This window comes from Oratosquilla oratoria, chromosome 32 (assembly GCF_046742065.1).
Source record: "Oratosquilla oratoria isolate Oo_2021 chromosome 32, ASM4674206v1, whole genome shotgun sequence".
Classification (NCBI taxonomy): Eukaryota; Metazoa; Arthropoda; class Malacostraca; order Stomatopoda; family Squillidae; genus Oratosquilla; species Oratosquilla oratoria.
In genome coordinates, this window is record NC_134808.1 from 33710609 (window position 1) to 33731948 (window position 21340).

General features: G+C 40.0%; 1 protein-coding gene across 5 annotated transcripts; it reads right to left on the reverse strand.

Annotated features, from left to right (window-relative positions):
* Window positions 1-1986: 1986 nt before the first annotated feature.
* On the reverse strand, window positions 1987-21135 carry Hat1 (histone acetyltransferase 1). Of its 5 annotated transcripts, none has more exons than XM_076172150.1 (10): window positions 21106-21135; window positions 19053-19127; window positions 16612-16687; window positions 15843-15963; window positions 9175-9316; window positions 7846-7999; window positions 6102-6313; window positions 5680-5831; window positions 5261-5377; window positions 1987-3616 (listed from the first exon to the last, which is right to left on the reverse strand). In XM_076172150.1, exons 1-10 carry the CDS (start codon window positions 21110-21112, stop codon window positions 3437-3439), a joined length of 1236 nt encoding a protein of 411 aa, XP_076028265.1. In that variant the 5' UTR covers window positions 21113-21135; the 3' UTR covers window positions 1987-3436. The 5 variants fall into 5 exon arrangements, with proteins under 5 accessions (XP_076028265.1, XP_076028263.1, XP_076028262.1 ...); XM_076172148.1 differs by having other exon boundaries at window positions 21027-21133; XM_076172147.1 differs by lacking the exon at window positions 21106-21135 and adding an exon at window positions 20433-20488.
* Window positions 21136-21340: the final 205 nt, after the last annotated feature.

The window sequence follows — 21340 nt, forward strand, 5'->3', positions numbered from 1 at the left end:
GAAATGTCTGCATACATTCAGTTTAATATCCATGCACACACCATACATAACAGAAAATTGCTCGGCTGGCTGAACTTGTAAGTAATGGCATACATACATATACCATGGGCTTTTTCCCCTTCAAGGGAGGGTAGCCAAAGTCAAAAGGTGTAATTCCACACCTATCCATTCTATCCCCATTCACTACCCCTCCCTCCCTCTCATCTTGGCTCCTCCTGCTTTAAATTCTTTGCTGACCTCTCAGAGGGAAGATTTTGTGACGTAATGTATTGAATATGTAGATTCATTGAAGATATGAAATTACAAGTCATCCGGTAATACTACATACCCCGTTATATGAGAGGTAGAAAACCAAGGTATGACCCACCCTCCGCCCATCCCAAACCCATTTGTTTCCCTTTTAATACAACTTGATGTGAATAACTTTCTTTATTCCTGTGATGGGTGAAAACTTCACATGCATGTTTCAAAGATATTTCTTCAGACAAAAACATGAGGCAAACTACAAGAACACCATATTTCAAAATTTCTTGATTTGTGAGGCTCAAAATTGGACATAACTTTGTACTTAAAACCATGAGTACAATCCTGCATCCACATAATACTAGTCTCAGCAGAAAAGAACTACATACAACAAACCTACATATTAGGCATGCTCTGCCTTTGTAATTATATATTTTTTCAAATATATCATGACCAGACCCAGCTATCAGGCCCTGCTGTGGATGTATTATGCCATGCTGCACTGCCCTTGACCCTAGTAGTATGGCATGTAGTGGATAGGGATGATCCTTTATCCAAGTGTTGTTAAATTGGTTTTAGTATGTAGTAATATGAAGCGGCCTTACTGTGGATGTGCTGTGTCTTGTGACACTGCTTCTGACCCAGGGCAGTGGACAGGATGCAGGGATGACCCGTCATCCAGGAGGTGCCAAGATAAGAGGGAGGAAGGAGGGTGGAGGGGAGTGGAATATATAAGAAATGGAATGGGTGGGAGTGGTTTCTATGCCCTTTTCTTTTTGGCTACCCCCTATGTAGGGGGAAAAAGCCTTTGGTACATGTATGTATGTAGTATGTAGTGAATGGGGGTGTGCTTTGACTTCCCCATTCTCCTTTAAAGGGGAAAAGGTCCTTTGGCACATATCAAGCAGTAGGCACCAGACAGGGATCATTCATACAAAAGGAGCTAAGATGGAGGATAATGGATCAGTTTTTGAATGAATGTGGGATGGGTGTGAGGCAAGTGCATACTTAAGCCACCCCCTTCATAAGGGGGTAATGGCCTTTTGGTACATGTATGCATGCATGAGGTAGAGCGTGTGTTTAGGTAGGGAAAAAGAGACAGTGAGGAGGATGGGGTGAAGGGGGGATGGACACATGAAATATTTATCAATCAAGGAAGCGGAGGGTAAAAGATAGGTAGAGTGGTTGTAAATGGATGAATAATCGAGACAGCCCAAAGGCATTTCTTCTTCTTGTTCAGTAAAATTTTCTATCTAGAGTGTGTGTATTTACCTAGTTGTAATTTACGGGAAGGGGAGCTATGCTCATGGTGTCCTGTTTTCATATCTCATTTTATCTAGACTGTTTTTAAATTTGTGTATTGTTTTGGCACACACCACTTTCTCATCTAACTTGTTCCAATTGTCTGTGTGCGTGTTTGTGTGATCACAATGTAATGAAGTGGTAAGGGTAACCCAGTTCTGGCTGTTAGGCCCTGCTGTGCCTTGCTGCACTGCCTCTGACAAGCAGTGTTATGGGGAACAGGTATGATCCCTCATCCATGAGGTGACAGGATGGGAGGAGCAACACAAGTTTTTGGTCATGAGCAGATGGTTGTACAGTGGGCCTATGCTCTAATCCACCTTCCTTACAAGAGGGTGGAAAGGCTCTCTTGGGGTACAAGTATCCATATTTTCCTTAACCTCCTAAAGATACTATACAAGTCCAAAGGTGGGTGGGTGAGGGCAAATTTAAATTGCAATACTTGTTTAGATACCCTGTCTACCTATATTTAGGAGAGAGAGAAATATATTATAAAGGGTACAACTGGACAAATTGCACCAAAATATCCATAATCAAGTACCTTTACAAATTCAACACAGGTAATACACTTCCGAAAAAATTACAATATCACAACTTTGGGAATGACAATGTTTACTTCTGCACCAGCTGACATTTTTAATTTCATTTGACCTCCTGCCACGTCATTTCATTCATCTCAAAGGTGTCCATTCAATGATGAAATGATTGTGCTTACTCCAATTTACTCCTTCCACGATTGTCACCAAGCTCCTCCTCTTCACCTATTTGGTAGTAAAGGGTGTTGCTCTTAACGATGTTCTCACCTCTTGTCATCCGTATACTCCCTTGTTTACATTAAACTTATTCTACAAATAGTTCATTCACTGAACAGTAAATATTTAAGTTCTATATTTCAAATCTACTTGGTGAGAGAAATTATACATACACAAACTAAACCTAAAGATTTTTTTTCTTACAGAGAACAATAGTTATTCGCATGTTTGTGTGAACGTCAAACTTTCAGCTGAAAGCCCACAGTGGGTGATGGCGGATGTTTGGCATTGAGCAAGTGCCCTCAAAGCCACACCCTGATCAATTCTGGATACAAAAAAGCCAAATGGAAACAGTCTGAGGGGATTTTATGTATACCAATCATTAACAAAACCAGCATAACTGTATCAAATCCCATGAAGCCACAGCCACAACAGTTTACAATATCACAATCTTTCCATACGTCACAAAAATATCCAAACTACATTTGGTTCCTCTAGTGGCTCCACTACATTGTTTGGCAAAAGTGCTACTGCTCTCCATCTGATTCAAAATCTTCAAAGTTGCTCATTACACTAATGTTTAGCTTTCTAGAAATCTGTCCATCATGCATAACTCAGCACTTCAACATATCTTCCTACATAATTGCAGCCTTAACGTCTTTTAACACATTCATCATGAGCATTAACTTTATACGAACCATCTATTTATTATTCAGTGACAAGTATATGTTCTCAGACTACATGTAATCCCTCTCTATTAATGACGAGCCTTCTTCAGTCCACAATGGCTATTGAATGAAACAAATTTAAGTATCTAACATTTCTTCTTCCATAAGGTTCCCCCCATCAAAACATCTGATATACAAAGTATCATTGCACTTCAGGAATTCATGCCCACAATAACCCTTCATAATAACAAATTTCATACTCTCTTTACTTAATTTCTTGAACATACTCATGAGTACAGATATGCATATTTCAAAAAAACTGTTGATAACAAGTTCTCCAAAAATGCAAGAATGCATTTCTAACCAGAACAAACCTGGCATTGTTTATGGTCATCTATACTGTATCTGCCCATGACCAGACACCTGGTACATGCCGAGAACTCCATCCTTCTGTCACAGTCATTCAAGAGGTCAAGACAGGTCAGCTGAGGCCAATCGTTCCAAGACATGGCAGTAATGTTCCTCCAACTCATTGTACTGATTTTCTAAATTCTCTAAACGTTGCTCTTTACTTGTGATCATCATGGTAGTTGCATTGAATTCTTCAGGAGACAGCATCTTCTTCAATTTGTTCATATCATGATCTTCTTTCTGTAAGGGCACAGGATATATTAATAACTTGTATCTCAAGGGGAGATTAGGCTGTATCAACAATACCAAAATCTGTAAGAATTTCAAAGGAGAGAGAGATATATATATATATATATAAACTTCAAGGTGAACACAGACTAAAATGACAGTGATGTGCCAGATGCACACTGGCATTATTGTTAAGAAGGAAACTGGGATCTTCTTGTAGTTCAAAACAGGAAATATGGAAAGGGATAAATGAGAAGAAAATGAAAGGGATTGAGTAAGTCTCTCTCCCATCCCTAGCCATCTCATTTTGTGGGAAATGGCAACTGGGTTTTGGTTGACAAACCTGCATTCCAACATAATGGAGAATGGTTGTAATTATGACTTAAGGGGATCGTCCATTAGAAAATCACAAAAACCAAATTCTGAAAATATTTCCTCTAAAAGTGTTGCTCATAAGCTATCTCGTGGCTGAGTATGGAAGCTGTATCTTGATTTTTACTATATCTTAAAAAAAATATAATACAGTACCCCCCACCCTACTGTGGCTGGGTTGTGTGCGTTGCGTACTGCGTATTACGTTTTCTGTTGTTACATATATTTGCTAACAAAAGAAGCTGTGTAATTTGCACAATATTTATGCTTTTGTATAAATAATAGCATACTATATGGCAACAGGGACCTGACTGCATACCGTACAGTATGAATCGTCCATCAGAAAATCACGGAGAGAAGAAGAAAAGAAATGGAGAAAAAAATCCTCTAAAACAACCAGTGATGCCATAAGACAGCTTACTAAGGATGGCAGATAAAGATCGTCTGTTGCCAAAGATGCATTGCGCCAAGAAAAGGAAAAGTGCACGCTTGGAACCCGAGCAATATAAACCTGGTGGATACTAGCTGGATTCATCATATAAACCTATAATTAATCAAAAGCTGGCAACAAAGAGTAGGGTGGTGCCTATGATACCCTTTCAACACCATAACATCCTAAATAATGAAAGGGGACCAGTAACCATGAACAAAAAAACTATGACGCTCATTCCTGAAAAACTTGATTTTTGCACATTTAACTTGATTCATATCCAAAACGCCTTCACTGATTTTCAACTGCAAATCCTTTTCAGATTCAGCATAATTGGGAGAACATTTGGAGGCAGATTTATGTCCTGTCAAGGACTAGTAGGATTTTTTCATATATACATTTTTTTTTTTCTTTTTTAATCAACTTACTTTGGATTTTTTTTCTCATAACAGACTGATCAGAACATCATAATTCTGCCTCTGTTTCTTCATCTATCTTAGCCCATTATAAAGACAAAAAATAATCAATATCCAGTCAAAGGTCTATCCTCTGAATCAATTTCAAAATTTTCAAAAATTATCCCTCGAAAATAGAAAAAAAAAAAAAAAACAATAAAAAAGTATAAGCATAAATGACTTGAAAACTCGGTAGTATGTTCTCTGAGACAAGACAATTACTAGGAAAAAATCTCAGCCACTTTCACCCCAAACTAAAAAAGTTCAATTTTCTAATCTCAATTTCACTGTGACCAGATAAAGAATCTGACAATCCACTGCCCTCTACTGAATACCAACAGGAGTGTACTACTCAAATATTTACTACAAACTTATCACACAAGCCATAATGAGACTAACCCGATAGGGAACGTTGAGTCTGCTTTTCACTTCTAAGCGATATTTCTTGTATGCATTTGGATTTGCTCTATCTGTGATGTGCAACTTGAGTATTTCATACACCCTCCGTGTCTGTTTCTGTTGGGATGAACATATTTTTATTAACAATTATACATAGCGAGAGAAAGAGAGTTGAAGAAGATTGCAATATCCAAGACATGATTTATGACAAGATATCTGAGAAAATTAACCTTTACTCCTCAAAGAGAGAGAAAGAGAAGAGAGGAAAGTGGGAAGAGAGGAGGGAGAAAAGAGATATGCTCAAATGTCACACATTTAAGGAGGGAGAAAAGAGATTTGCTCAAATGTCACACATTTAAGGAGGGAGAAAAGAGATATGCTCAAATGTCACATTTATCAAACTTCCATTCAAGACCTACCTTACTTAGTTTCAGTTTCTTCTGAGCTTCTACAGCCATGTCTGGTGACCAACCAGCATCTAACTTTTCTGGTTTGAAGCTGGGCAACTTTAAACAATTTTTACTGTCTACAAAGTCCCGAATTCTAAGGAAGTTTTCAGAGGGATCCTCAACTGGAAAAAGATATCATGTTTATCTGAAACTCAATTTAATAAGAAATACTTCCCTCTATTGGGAATATAAAAAATCTTGATCTCACACATTCCAGATTAAAACTTCTTTCAAAATCATACAAGCATATTAGAATGTTTAAGATATCTGCTTGTATCAGTGTGGGACGGTTTCTATATACGTGCATATACATTCCAAGGGCTCTTTCCCCTTTACAAGGGCGGTAGCCAAAGTAAACACAGCAAGGCCACTTCACTTAATTGGCAACTCACCTGTGATATCTACAACTCTGTCGTCTGCAGTGAAGTGGTTGTAAATTGTGTTCAGGAGTTGCACACCTATACCCATCCGTTGAAATGGTGGTAAAACTAACATCTGTGATATGCGTGGTCTTGTGTTTGCTGGGTATGCATAGTATTCATATACGGTGGTATAACCTGCAATGGCGTACTGGGGATTCCCATTCACTAAATATTTTTCATACCTGAAAGTAAGAAAGAAAAGAACTGTCAAAAACCCTACTGGAGGACACCTCAGGTCTGAAGGTCTCCAGTACCTGGAAACAGAGGCTACAAATTGATCAACTGATTGGAACATTCTTCTAGATATTACAATCCTAGATGCATGGCTTCCAAAAGTTAAATGATTTTATCATCTCAGCTGTGTCTTGTGACACTGCTTCTGACCCAGGGCAGTGGACAAGGTGCAGGGATGACCCGTCATCCAGGAGGTGCTCAGATAGGAGGGAGGGTGGAGGGGTGTGGAGTGTTTTCAGGGATGGAGTGGGTGGAAATGATTTTGTGCCTTTCCCTTTTTGGCTACCTCCCTTGTAAGGGGGAAAAAGCCTTGGTATATGTAAGTATCATCTCAGCTCTCGTTCTGATCTAGATCATACTCATTTCATTCTAGTTACTACCTGGACATCTTACTGAACTGAGGAAAACCCCCTGATGACATCTATCTATATACCAAGGGCATTTCCCTTTACAAGGGAGGTAGCCAATTCAAAGACATTCACCTACTTGCATCCACCACCCTTTTCTCCTTCTCATCTTAGCTCCTTGTGGACGCCAGGTTATCCCTGTATCCTGCCCACTGCCTTAGCTCAGAAGCAATGTATACATCCACAGCAAGGCCCTGATGACATACCTGACACCTTTACAATAATGTCCCCAGGATCCCAAAGGCTTCTTCCCCCTAATAAGGGAGGTAGCCAGTCAAGGCACATACACTCCCATCCACCACCCTTGTTTCCCTCTCACCTTAACTACTTGTGAACCTCCCAATAATACAATCATACAAAAAATATCCATTCAAATAACAAAAATGTTCTACAATAGACTGACAATTTTTTATACATCACCCAATTCCCTTAGAAATCAACCCAGCATATATATATATAAAACTACCATGACAAACAAACTGCACTGATATGATATTTAGACAAAAAATATCCATTCAAATAACAAAAATGTTCTACAATACTGACAATTTTTTTACATCACCCAATTCCCTTAGAAATCAACCCAGCATATATATATATATATATAAAACTACCATGATGAACAAACTGCACTGATATGATATTTAGATCACTATCTTGAACTAAAATAGCACCAATACAGACTGGTTTGGCAACAGACATCAACTGTCCCTGATGCAGCCACTACATAAAAGGTGTAGGGCACTTTACTCTACAGTCATACTCTCATTCCTTCCTGACAACACAAATCTCTTCACTGAGCAAGCTATAAGCTGAACAGGTGGTTATGTCCAACAGGGACAACATATCCCTGCAAGAGAACCAGGACAACAGACTGATTGATTAACTGATTGCCAAATGATTTTTATATTGGGATATGTCTCCACTGGAACAAGATTAAGCAATTTCCATTAACTCGTCTAATAGTACACTTCAGAAACCTTATCTCGCTCAATGCCAGGCAATTTTATTTCAGCTATGGCCATGTCACTGAGACAAAACTAAGAATTAGAACATAAAATACATTCACTCACACTAAAAAGAATCGCCATCTGTTGTCGTCTGTGTCTATATATGATGCTGCATCAATGTACCATAATATAAACGTCTGTAGTCTTTCATGGTACTCGTTGAAACCAGAGGGTGATATATCATGCATATATACTTCAAAATTCTTTGCTTTGCCATCTGAAAAGAGAAACCTCAAACATAAACACAATGAACAAAATTAACCACTACACCCACACCAACCTACTGAAAGATGATGAATGAAATGCATAATCTCTGGAGACAATTTGCCCTCAGTGATCATATATACGAGATAAAATGTTAATAAACTCACAATAGGCATAATGTCCAACCTCTGCAGTCATGCATCCTATCTAAAATGTTACAGACCCCCCCCCCCAAAAAAAAAAAAGGTATAAGCAGAGAAACTGGCTGCATAAGACATTGGGGTAGTCCTCTCAGATACCTAAACAAATGTGAGAGAACTGCATTCCTGATGCTTCTCTTCAAATCCTATCACTTCTCTGCACTGGGACCAAGATTTCCCTTTCTATAAACTTCAACTACTTTCCCTCCACCTTTTCACGAAACAGTGAAGACAACTAGTAACTCTCATCCTGCTAACTGGCAACACCGACACTAATACAATACAAACAACATTGATGCATTAAACACCGTATGAGGACGGAGCCTTTATTTGTACGACGGTTTGCTTATTAAAGTTTTTTCAAGTACTTGAAAAAGCTGTAATAAGCAAAACGTCGTACAAATAAAGACTCCGTCCTCGTACAGTGTTTAACTTCTCAGTCTTGTCGGCAACTGCTACTTTCATGAAAAACAAACAACAATCCAATGTTTCTTTTCATGAGATGGGCGGGAAGCTACCAATAAAAGGTAACAATTAATTGGTTGTAAGATCAAGCATTCCCAAACTTTAACTTTAACTTTTACTGCCTCAAATTTCACTGACTAGAATCCCATCTCTCACGAAAGATACATTAAAATGATCTGCGTATTAGTGTTGGTCTGTTTCTGTCATTGGCTGTATATGACCAGAACATAGGTAGCAGTTAAAGCTGATAGAGATTGGGTGCTAACCTCTCAGCTACAACTTCAGATACTAATCTAGCAATGAGGGAGTTGATGGAACATGATTTGCCCCAACATGACATACAGTAAGATCTCTCCAAAACCTAGCTACTCTGTTTTAAAGGTAACAGCAGGTCAGATGAAGAGGAAAGGGGTAGGAGGAGGGAAGGCGGGGATAATGGTTAAGGCAAAACTGTGGACTAAAGCAACATAACTGATAATGACAGAATGGTTACTTGCATAGCCCTCCTGGCCATCATCCTTACCAACATCAATGGTGAACTTGTGTTTCAGCTCTCCAAAGGGCTGAAAGGTTGCATCTTTATCTAGTGCTGCCACAAAGGTATCCAAGTTGCTATGATACCCAGGAGGAATCTTCTCGGCTATGGGTTTGATCACCTCATCTGGCTGCACGTAAAAGATGGTTTCAATTAACTTTGTCCATGGCAACACATATATACATATATATACACACACACACCAAGGGCTTTTTCCCCCTTACAAGGAAGGTAGCCAAAGTCATAATCCACTCCCACCCATTTCATCCCCACATACTCCACTCCCATTCTTCTTTCCCTCCCTCTTTTCTTGGCTCCTAGATGACGGGTCATTCCTGTACCTCACTCACTGCCCTGGGTCAGAAGCAATGCAAAAAGACACAGCACATCCACAGCACGTATGCTTCATTTAAATGGCAACCCCTCCCTTGTGCAGAGAAAGAGGGGACAGGGAGAAATCCCTTCAGGCTGTGTCAGAATATCGTTCACACATACTCCCTAACCCTACCCCCACCCACTCCCGTCCATGCATCACAGCATCATCCATACACAACCATTCTCCACTCACCCCATCTTCTGTCTTCTCCCTTCCTTCTTCAACAGACATCCCCCTCATTCCCAATACCCGTTTTACCCTATCCATCCATCTCATTCTTGGTTGTCCCTTCATCTTCACTCCATCCACCTCTGGCTTCTACACTTCTTTTACTAATCTTTCTTCACTCATTCATTCCATGTGTCCAAATCATACTAATACTCTTTCATCAAACCTATCTCCCAACTCTTTTTCCACCCCCTCTCCTCATTTCTCATCCTATCCAACCTAGTAACTCCTATCATACTTCTCAGGCATTTCATCTCAAACACATTTAAACTCTTCTTCTCTTATGTTCCATGTTTCAGCCCCATACAGTCCTGTCGGCACAATCACCCCTTCATATTATCTCCTCTTAGCATCCATTCCCAAATGTCATTTCTCATTATACTTTTTTTATCCACCAAAACTTCCCCAAAGCCCCCTTCACCCCATCCATCCACCTCATCCTAGGACGTCCCCTCATGTTCACTCCCTCCACATCTGCCTTCCATACCTCTTTTACTAGTCTTTCTTCACTCATTCTTTCCATGTGTCCAAACCATCCTAATATTCTTTCATCAACCCTATCTCCCAAATCCTTTTTCACCCCTGTTCTCCTCCTCACCTCCTCATTTCTCACTCTATCTAGCCTAGTAACCCCCACCATACTTCTCAGACACCTCATCTCAAACACATTCAAACTCCTTCTCTCTTCTTCTCTTATGTTCCACGTTTCTGCCCCATACAGTGCTGTTGGCACAATCACTCCTTCATACAGTCTCCTCTTCGCATCCATTCCCAAATGTCTATTCCTCATTACACTCTTTAAACCACCAAGGCATTTACTCGCTTCTCTCAATCTACATTCTACCTCCACCTTCACTCCACCTTTTCCTGCTACACTTGCACCCAAGTATCTAAAACTATCCACTTCCTCCAGTCGCTCTCCCTTAATGTTCACTTCCAGTCTACTGCCACTTTCACCCCTTGTACATCTCATCACCTTACTTTTACCCACATTTATCTTTAGCTTTCTTCTATCACATACTCTCCCAAACTCTGCCACCAGCTTCCTCAATCCCTCCTCTGACCCTGCCACAAGCGCAGTGTCATCCGCAAACAACAGCTGGCTCACCTCCCACTTTTCTCCATTTTCTTTAACCATCTCCAATCCCTGACTCACTACCCTAGCATTCACCTCTCGCACCACCCCATCCATGTATAAGTTGAACAGCCAGGGCGACATAACGCATCCTTGACGAAGTCCCACCTTTACTTCAAACCACTCACTCTCTCCATTTCTAATCCTAACACATGCTCTACTACTCTCATAAAAACTCTTGACAGCTCCCAAAAGCTTTCCTCCTATCCCATAAATCTGCATAACCTCCCACAGTGCCTTTCTGTCTACCCTATCATAAGCTTTTTCCAGATCCATAAAAGCCCAAAAAACATCCTTCCCCTTTCCTATAGCTTTCTCACATATCTGTCTTACCACAAAGGTCTGATCTACACAACCTCTACCCGTCCTAAATCCACACTGTTCCTCACCAATTACTCCTTCTGTTCCTCTCCTAATCCTCTCAATTAAGATCCTCCCATAAGCCTTCCCTACTACACTCAACAGGCTAATCCCTCTGAAATTACTACATTCACACTTGTCCCCTTTTCCCTTGTAAAGAGGAACTATACAGGCACTACTCCAGTCCTCCGGTACTCTACCCTCTCTCCAGCAAACATTAAATAACCTCACCAACCAGTCCACCATCACTGAACCTCCCTTTTTCAGACATTCTGCATGACATCCATCCAGACCAGGTGCCTTACCTGCTTTCATCATCTTTACAACTGCCTTCACCTCATCCTTCCTTATTTCTCCTCACTCATCACTCTCATTTTCTTCGCATTTCCCACAGCAGCTATCTTTCCTTCCCTATCCTCCTTCACATTCAGCAACTCCCTAAAATATTCTGCCCATCTTCCCCTCACTGCCATCTCTTCCATTATCATCTCTCCATCTGTACCTTTTACCTTTTCTTCCCTACTTGATTCGCCTCCTCTTCCTCTCTTAATTTCTTTCCAAAACATCTTTTTATTACTTTCAAAATTTTCTGTCATACTCCTACCCCATTTCACATCTGCTCTCCTCTTTGCCTCCTTTACCTTTTGCTTTGGGGAAGAGGGGAATGTCTGTTGAGGAAGGAAGGGAGAGGACGGAAGACAGAGGTGAGTGGAGAATGGTTGTATATGGATGATGATGTGACTGCATGAGGAGGAATGGGCAGGGGGGTGGGGTAGTATGTGTGAGTAAATTTTGACGCAGCCCGAAGGGATTTCTCCCCGTCCTCGCCTTATATGCAAAGGGGGACGGAGAGGGGGGGTCGCCGATTAAATGAAGCGGCCTTGCTGTGGATGTACTGTGTCTTGCGACACTGCTTCTGACCCAGGGCGGTGGGCAGGGTGCAGGGATGACCCGTCATCCAGGAGGTGCTCAGATGAGAGGAAGGGTGGGAGGGGTGTGGAGGGTATTTAGGGATGAAATGGGTGGGAGTGTTTTTATGCCTTTCCCTTTTTGGCCACCTCCCTTGGAAGGGGGAAAAGCCTTGGTATATGTATGTATGTATCCCCCAAGACATTTACTTGCTTCTCTCAACCTACATTCTACCTCCAATTCCACTCCTCCCTTTCCCGCCACACTCATCCCAAGTTTCTAATGCTATTTACTTCCTCTAGCCTCCCCTGTTAATATTCACTTCCAATTAGCTGCAATCCTCTCCCTTTGTACATCTCATCACCTTACTTATACCCATATTTATCTTCAACTTCTTCTTTTGCACACCTTCCCAAAATCAGTCACTAACTTCCTCAATCCCTACTCTGATTCTACTGAATATTTGTGTGCTTGTTTTCTTTTGTTATTAACACACTTGTGGCTCTGAGAGTAGTAGAGCTTGCATTAGGATTAGAAATGGAGAGAGTGAATTGTCTGAGGTAAAGGGACTTTGTCAGGGATGTGTTATGTCGCCATGGCTGTTCAATCTTTGCTTAAAAGTGGCAGTTTGCCGACAAGATTGACGAGGTAAACACTATATGAGGACGGAGCCTTTATTTGTACGACGTTTCGCTTATTACAGCTTTTCAATCTTTACATGGATGGGGTGGTGCGAGAGATGAATGCAAGGGTAGTGGGTCAGGGGTTGGAGATGATTAAAGAAAATGGAGAAAAGTGGGAGGTGAGCCAGTTGTTGTTTGCTGACGACACTGCGCTTGTAGCAGGATCAGAGGAGGGATTGAGGAAGTTAGTGACAGAGTTTGAGAAGGTGTGTGAAAGAAGGAAGCTGAAGATAAATGTGGGCAAAAGTAAGGTGATGAGATGTACAAGGGGAGAGAGTGACAGTAGGCTAGAAGTGAGCATTAAGGGTGAGAAACTGGAGGAAGTGAGTTTTAGATACTTGGGTGTGAATGTGACAGCAAAGTGAGGAGTGGGGGTGGAGGTAGAATGTAGACTGAGAGAAGCAAGTAAATGCCTTGGTGGATTAAAAAGTGTATTGAGAAATAGACATCTGGGAATGGATGCTAATGGGAGGTTATATGAAGGAGTGATTGTGCCAACAGCAATGTACGGGGCAGAAACATGAAACATGAGGGAGGAAGAGAGAAGGAGTTTGAATGTATTTGAGATAAGGTATCTGAGAAGTATGATAGGGGTTACTAGGCTGGATAGAGTGAAAAAGGAGGAGGTGAGGAGGAGAACAGGGGTAGAAATGGAGCTGGGAGATAGGGTTGATGAAAGAGTATTGGGATGGTTTGGACACATGGAAAGACTGAGTGAAGAAAGATTAGTAAAAGAAGTGTGGATGGCAGAGGTGGAAGGAAGGAATATAAGGGGGTGTCCTAGGATGAGATGGATAAATGGGGTGAGAGGGGCGTTACAAATGAGAGAAATGTCTGTGGAGGAAGGACGTGAGAGGACAGAAGATAGGGATGAATGGAGAAGGGTTGTATATGGATGATGATGTGATGCATGAGAGGGAGTGGGTGGGGGATGGGGGGTGAGGAAGTATGTGTGAAAAAAAATTGACGCAACCCGAAGGGATTTCTCCCTGTCTTCTTTTCTGCATGAGGGGACGAATTTATGAAGTGGCCTTGCTGTGGATGTGCTGTGTCTTGCGACACTGCCTCTTACCCAGGGCAGTGGACAGGGTGCAGGGATGACCCGTCATCTTGGAGGTGCCAAGATGGGAGGGAGGGAGGAGGGTGGAGGGGAGTGGAATATATGGGAAATAAAATGGATGGGAGAGATTTCTATGCCTTTTTCTTTTTTGGCTATCACCCCCCCCCATGCAAGGGGGGAAAAGCCTTTGGTATATGTATGTATGTACTTGTGGCTTTTGCTAATTTTACAAAACCTTCACTATGGTTAATGTTGTCATTAGTGTTAGGCTGCTTCAATTGTTTCCTTTATTAATTTTGTGAATCCTTTGTTGAGTGTGATTGTGTTGTACCAGTCTGGAAGGTGGTCATGTTTGTTCACATGTATCACTATGGAGTTTAGTCTGTGGGCTTTTATATAATTTTTGTGTTCAATTACAAAAATGATGTAAAAGCCCAGACTACTCCAGTGATAAATGCAGACAAACATTCATACTCAACAAAGGATCCACAAAAAGAATAAGGAAAACAATTGAAGTAGTCTACATTAACATTAATAACAACATTAACCATAAAGTTTTGTAAAATTAGCAAAAGCCATAAGTGCATTAATATTACAAGAAAACAAACACACAAATATTCAATCAGGTAACAAAATTTCCCAGGCATCCTATGAGGTGACATGACTATGTATATAAAACCCCTGTTGTACTCGAGTTGTCAGCTTTGTGATCAAGACCCTGTAGGCCAAAATACATACATACATATACCAAGGCTTTTTCCCCCTTTCAAGGGAGAAAGCCAAAAAGAAAAAGGCATAAAATCATTCCCCCCATTCCATCCCTAAAAACACTCCACTCCCCTCCACCCTCCCTCCCATCTCAGCACCTCCCGGATGATGGGCCATCCCTGCACCCTGTCCACTGCCCTGGGTCAGAGGCAGTGTCGCAAGTCACAGCAAGTCCGCTTCATTAAATTCGTGACCCCCCCACCCGCCTCCGTCCCCCATTAAAATCACAGCACATCCACAGCAAGGCTGCTTCATTAAATCGGCAACACCCTTCTCTGTCCCCCCCATTAAAATTCTCCCATTTAACCCTTGTCTACTTCCTAAACCTTCAATATCACTTGTCATTATTTAGTTTATTCAAATGTAAAACCATGTAGTATTTATAATATCGACTCATATTGGGAAAGACACACAGTTACTTAACCCTTGGAATACGATGATGCATATGCAGGCATCATGTGGATGCCTATGTTGTGATAGCATGAGGTGGAATGGGCGGGTGGATGGGGGGGTGAGGTAGTATGTGTGAGCAAAATTTGACGCAGCCCAAAGGGATTTCTCCCCGTCCTCTCATTTTATGCAATGGGGGGACGGAGAGGGGGGTCGCCGATTTAATGAAGCGGCCTTGCTGTGGATGTGCTGTGTCTTGCAACACTGCTTCTGACCCAGGGCAGTGGACAAGGTCCAGGGATGACCCGTCATTCAGGAGGTGCTAAGATAAGAGGGAGGGTGGAGTGTATTCAGGGATGGAATGTGTGGGAATGATTTTATGCCTTTTTCTTTTTGGCTACCCCACTTGTAAGGGGGAAAAAGCCTTGGTGTATGTATGTATGTATGTAGCCGAGTGACCCATGTACTCTGTGAACAGGTTTGATCATGTTTTCTGTGGTTATAAAGATTCTGGGTGAAAGAGAACAAGTATAACAGTTGCAACTTTATATTCTATAATGAATGTATTGTGATGCACCATTGTACATCCGGCAGCTAATGTAAGCATGGATATATGACTTGTATTGAAGAGGTCAAGTACTACAGGGTAGCTCAGTGTCTACAATATAACCTCTTCCCAGTGACTTCAATGCAGTTCCTCCTGTGAACCCAATTATACCCATATATTCTGGAAACAACTGCACTTACCTGGACCTCAAACTTTTGTGAGTCAACCATCTCATCACAGGCCATTGAAAGATATGTAGCAAGTCGAGCTGCACTGTAGTACAACTTGACACGTAGTCCTGTGTAGCCGAAAATGGATTCACTGAAAAGTTTAGATTTCTATCAATATAAGTGCAAAAGAAATATAATTGAAGAGCATATACAATGTATTTCCAGAACCATTTTGTGGTGTCCCGTATGGACCAGAGCCATTGGGGGGAAACTCGCAAAAAGTGTGGAAAGCAGAAGTAAAGTGAGGACGAGGCGCATGGCTGGGGTGAAGGGGAGACTGGATACAAGAGGAATGGCTGTTAAATGGGGGAAGAATACAAAATAAAGGAGTGAATGGAGATTAGTCGTAAATGGATATTTCTTGTCTGCCCCAAAAAATCTATCAAGTGAATGAGGCAGGTATGTGTGTGATGGCATAATGGGCAGACTTGCTCCAGTTCTCAAGCCCTGCTGTGAAAGTGCTGTCTTGTTGTAAATGCCTTTTGATACAAGTACAAAAGATTAGTGGGAAAAATTACATACAACTTATGAACTCCTTAAGAAAACTGCTGTAAACATTAAATTATTTTTCATTAAGAACATGAAGAATTACAGAGCATATCAACACTTTTTGTACAAGACATTTTTTTTCCTTTTCAGTCTGCTTGCCACATGATTATTTCATTCACTACTATGGCATTTCCTTAGTGTCAATGGGATAGCCAAATTAAACTCTATCCAAAAATTTTAAATTCATTACCTGTCCCCATAAACCTGATGTGACATTTCTGGCTTGAAAGTGACTTCATCATTCTCTAAGTCGGCTGCTGAACGAACTGAAAAATGCAATCGAAATCATTAGTTTCAAATTTGCTTAATAACTGCATACACATGAATCATACTTATAATTAAACATAAAAAGCTATCTAACATAGGTAGGTACTTTACTGGCACTACAATAGCCACTTCTTCAAAATACAGTCTGTGCACCACTTCTGCAATTCACACAGTAGTCTTTGGGCTTACATATAAAGAGTTAATGGGAGTGGAGTATGTGGGGATGCAATGGGTGGGAGTGGTTTTTATGCCTTTGTTGTTTTTGGCTACCTTCCAAGTAAGGGAGAAGAAGAAGAAAGAAAAGGAAAAAAGAAAGAAAAAAAAAAAAAAAAAAAAAAAAAAATTAAAAAAAAAAAATATATTATAATAATAATAATAAATAAATAAAATAAAAATATAACCATCATTATCTTCTTTAATCTATGTTTAGATTAATTTGATCTACATATATAATGTATTTCCAGCATATCTGATCACAGTTATGTTCATCATACACAAGGCAGGGGTCACACCAATACAAATATTTGGTCAATCATTCTGATGCCCCTCATATCCCTTGCAGGAAACCCACAGCTAACTCAGGTAACTGGCAATAGCCATCTGACTGGCCCATTAAAGTCCCTCAAGAAAGAAGTGTTGTCTCATTGCCTGGGTAGGGTTAGGATGGCTTGATGAAAATAAGGTGCTCTGTCTTCTGTGTGATGATTGCATTGGGGACAGTTTGTTTCTGTAACCTGGCCTATTTTGTGTTAGAACCGTTTTAGCTAGCTGGCTGAGCAGGTTAAGGCGTCATTACTTGAGGCAAAGGTCAACGGGATGGCAGTTCAAACCCGGCCACTGGCAAAATTGAACCAAGGGCATGGTTCATTAAATCCCACACTACAAAGTCCTCTGTGAGGGGCACTGTCTTAGCCCTATGATAGGGGGGAGTTTGTGACATTAAACCACATTATCATCACTGTTTTAGTGCTGGATGGTGGCTTGAATGTCACTGGTTCCTGTTTCCTTCAGGAGGGATTTTTCTGTAGGATCAAGGTTTCGAGGGGTATAACGGAGTATGAAGAGCTTATTTTGAGATCTGTGTGTGATTTTGTTTTCATACTGATGTGTAGTGTCAATGAAAGATTGTTGTTGATTTTCATATTATACAGTAATCCCCCCATATCCAAACCAGTCCATTATGATAATTCTTTGAAGGCCTAGTTCAAAGAATGTTTAGGTTATGGTACTTTGAGAATGCCATGCATGATGGAGATTGGAAGAATAATTTCTATCAAGTGTATCCAAACACTCCCCAAATCCAACCACACTGTGGCCCATTTGGTTTTTATACAAGGTATTACTGTAGTGTGCTGTCAGTGTATGTTATCCCCCTGCCTTTTATTTATGTTCCGTTGGTTATGAGTGTGTGATGCAATGAGAATTAGCAAGCAGGGTTCTGGGCTCTTGCATAGAAATGTAACAAATAGCCATGTGTACATTTTTTTTTATTCCTGTGTGCCAGTATTCACTGTAATATGTCCCCCAACACTATCTATATACCAAGGGATTCTTCCACCTTATAAGGGAGGTAGCCAAGTCATGACTACTTCCCTGACAATCACTAAAACCAGTGTTATATCAAACCTCTGAATTTTACCACTTCAGCCAAAATTCATTGTAACCATTTCCTTAAACCTCACATGCAGGGTGAAACAATTTAAAGATCTATATGACAAATCTGTCTCCTGTTAGGAGACAGAAATGACCCTTCATCCACAAGAAGCTAAGATGAGAGGCTTACAAGGATGGTGGATGATAGTGGGTGAGTGCCTTTGAGTTGGCTACCTCCCTTATAATGGGGAAGTAGCCGGTATTTTTTTTTTTTTAGAAGTGCACACCTACACGGTATAGCATTAGAAAATTAAATATTAATTTTGTAAATTATAATACATCAATGTAATATTTTTCTTGGCAGAAATCAATATCAGAAAACGTTGATAAAACCTATATAGCAACAAATAAAATTGCTTCGACTCCTATAGATACCATCTTTGTTTTGATAGATTTGGAGGTCAGAGATGAAAACGATGACCTCTGGAATTACACATACTGCATTACTAATTGCAGGTTAGGTAGGTTAGGTTAGAATAGGCTAACTTATCGTACTTTAAATTCGTCGGCCTCCACCTCTACTAAAACAAAGATGGCGTCTCAGGCAACCAAAGTGGTTACACTAGTTGATTTATAGCTTTTAGCAACTTTTTCTATTATCAATTTCTGCCAAGAATAATGTATATTACATTGGTGTGTTATAATTTACAAAATCATATGGGTCAATATACATTGGTCATATAATTACAACTGGATAAATTATCACCTTACCTAACTTAAACTCCAGAGCTTCATTGCTGTCAACAACATAATTCTGTAGTGTGTTTCTGGCTATACCTGATACACCTGGAAAAATAAATAAAATAATTACAATAATACTAAGTGCTTATAAACCTGTGATGCAATCATTATGAAAAAAGGTGATCAAAAATCACCTACAAATTAATGTTAAATAACGGTTGTAATTGTATCAAAATCTTAGAAATTTCGTGAACTATAAAGAATTCAAGGCAGACTAGTAACGAGATATGAAATGTTTATAACATTCATACAAGATTGAAAATATGCTCTAGAAAAGGAGAGGTTGAAGGACATGCACAATCATAAACCATCTTACAATTCTATGAAAGAAAGAAAAAGTACAACTTGTTCTTCCAGTTGGACTTTACTTAACAATCAATATGACAAATGGCTCATTCCACATTATTACTTCTTCAATCAAATCACAGAGAGGTAGCTATACACGAGTTGAACACACTTGCATGGTTGAAAAATGTTACCCCCGAGAGGAAATAGGGTACAATCCTATGGAACATGCCTATAGTGAATTCCGTTTCAAACAGAAACATGCACAAGTTTTTCTTTTCAACAACACCTTAATGACTTAATATAAGGTCATCAGATTCTTAGGTAAGGTTAGGATAAATTAGGTTGGAAAACTATTGTACATGCTTCATCAATTTTACCATAAATTGAAATTGTAATGTTTCCTCTCTGATCTCTGAACTGGCAGTACAATAATGTTTCCAAAGGCTCGTCCCTTGAAAAAGGTAAACAATGATACAAAGCACACCACTTCACATTTATCAAAATGCCTTCAATCCTCGTCCTACCTACACACCTCATGATTAACTTTCAATGGCCCACAGGTAATGTATAACTAACCAAACCCATTGACAAAACCAACAACCATCACATATACCTGTCATTAAACCTTTGTTCTCCCTTCATTCATACGGACCTGTCATGTTCATCTTCTGTTACCCGCTACCATGAAACGGTTAGACAACTTTACAGATGGGGATGATAGGTGGTAATAGACATGGAACTGCCTAGTGTAGATCTTATGGTCTCTTACACTCTCCTTCATTCTTATGTTTTTGTGTCTTGTCATGTCCTTGGCCATGCCATATCAAACCAAACTGACAGTATACCAATTCATGACCATACCAGATACTTTCGATTACACTGATCTGACAATAATTACCTAACACTGCCATATATTACATACAGAAGCAGGAAAATATAACCAAATGAGTCTGTATCCCAGCATAACGAAGATCTTAATTACGGTGTCTCAAAACCCAGTCCCCCTGTAACCCATGATTAAGTCTACTTGAAGAAATTGAAAATAAACATTGTTTCTGCTACTCCTTGGCAACTTCCATGTGAACTGCATACGTGTTGAAGTGAACTCTTCCCTTTGATAAAATGATTACGTAACGACTGCACTTCGGTCGACAGAAAATTCTACGCATCTAGAATGATCATATTATGATGCAATACTCATTTATTGTATCAAGCTTACGGGTTATGCCCCACCTTAAAACAATCTGCTAATACGACCCTAAATTTACAGTTTATGTGGACTGAATTTATTTTGTCATGATTCGAATTGACACAGCCTTTGTTATTATATAACCAAAGTCCAGTACGTTAATTGCAACTGCATTTCCGACAAATGGTGTGTTGATATCACATGCATTTCACGGACTTAAACCACCTGCAATCCCGAATATACCCATATAAATCAGTTTACCTATTGTTCTAACACTTTATATCTTTATACAGGCAAAGAACATTGCCAAATATTAACATAAATGTCCAAATGGGATGTCTATTCATACCCTCCTTGAAATCACAAGGATTCTAGACCACCGCTTACTTTCTACATACAACAGGGTGCCTAATGATTAATTGTGAATTTCAACACACTGGCCTCTAAGAGACATATTCATGAATTACCCCCAATATCCTTCATGTTTGGCATAAAGTACTTCGTACTCCTTATTAGCTTAACAACCAATGTGAAACTGACTCTTACCCGCCATGTTGGTTCGATGTAAACACCATTTTGGCGGGAAGGCCAGTATGAGAAATAATTGAAATTATTTGTGACATAGAAATAATTTAAACCAAATTTGTAAACATAGACACTCTATTTTTATTGTTTCTATATTTTGATTATATATAATAGTATTCTATTTGTTTATAAAAGAAGATAAAATGTAGAAAATATGGAAAGTTTACTTGTATATCGAGTTGTTTTCGTGATGTCA

Bases quoted from the DNA above. Each gene is read 5' to 3' on its own strand.
- Hat1 (XM_076172147.1), bottom strand. From the start codon at position 20,460: ATGCAGTTCACATGGAAGTTGCCAAGGA. The intron at 5,832-6,101 runs GTGAGTTGCCAA...ATCTTTTTCCAG, and splicing joins CAGAGTTGTAGATATCACAG to TTGAGGATCCCTCTGAAAAC. The intron at 3,617-5,260 runs GTTAGTCTCATT...GTGCCCTTACAG, and splicing joins GACTCAACGTTCCCTATCGG to AAAGAAGATCATGATATGAA.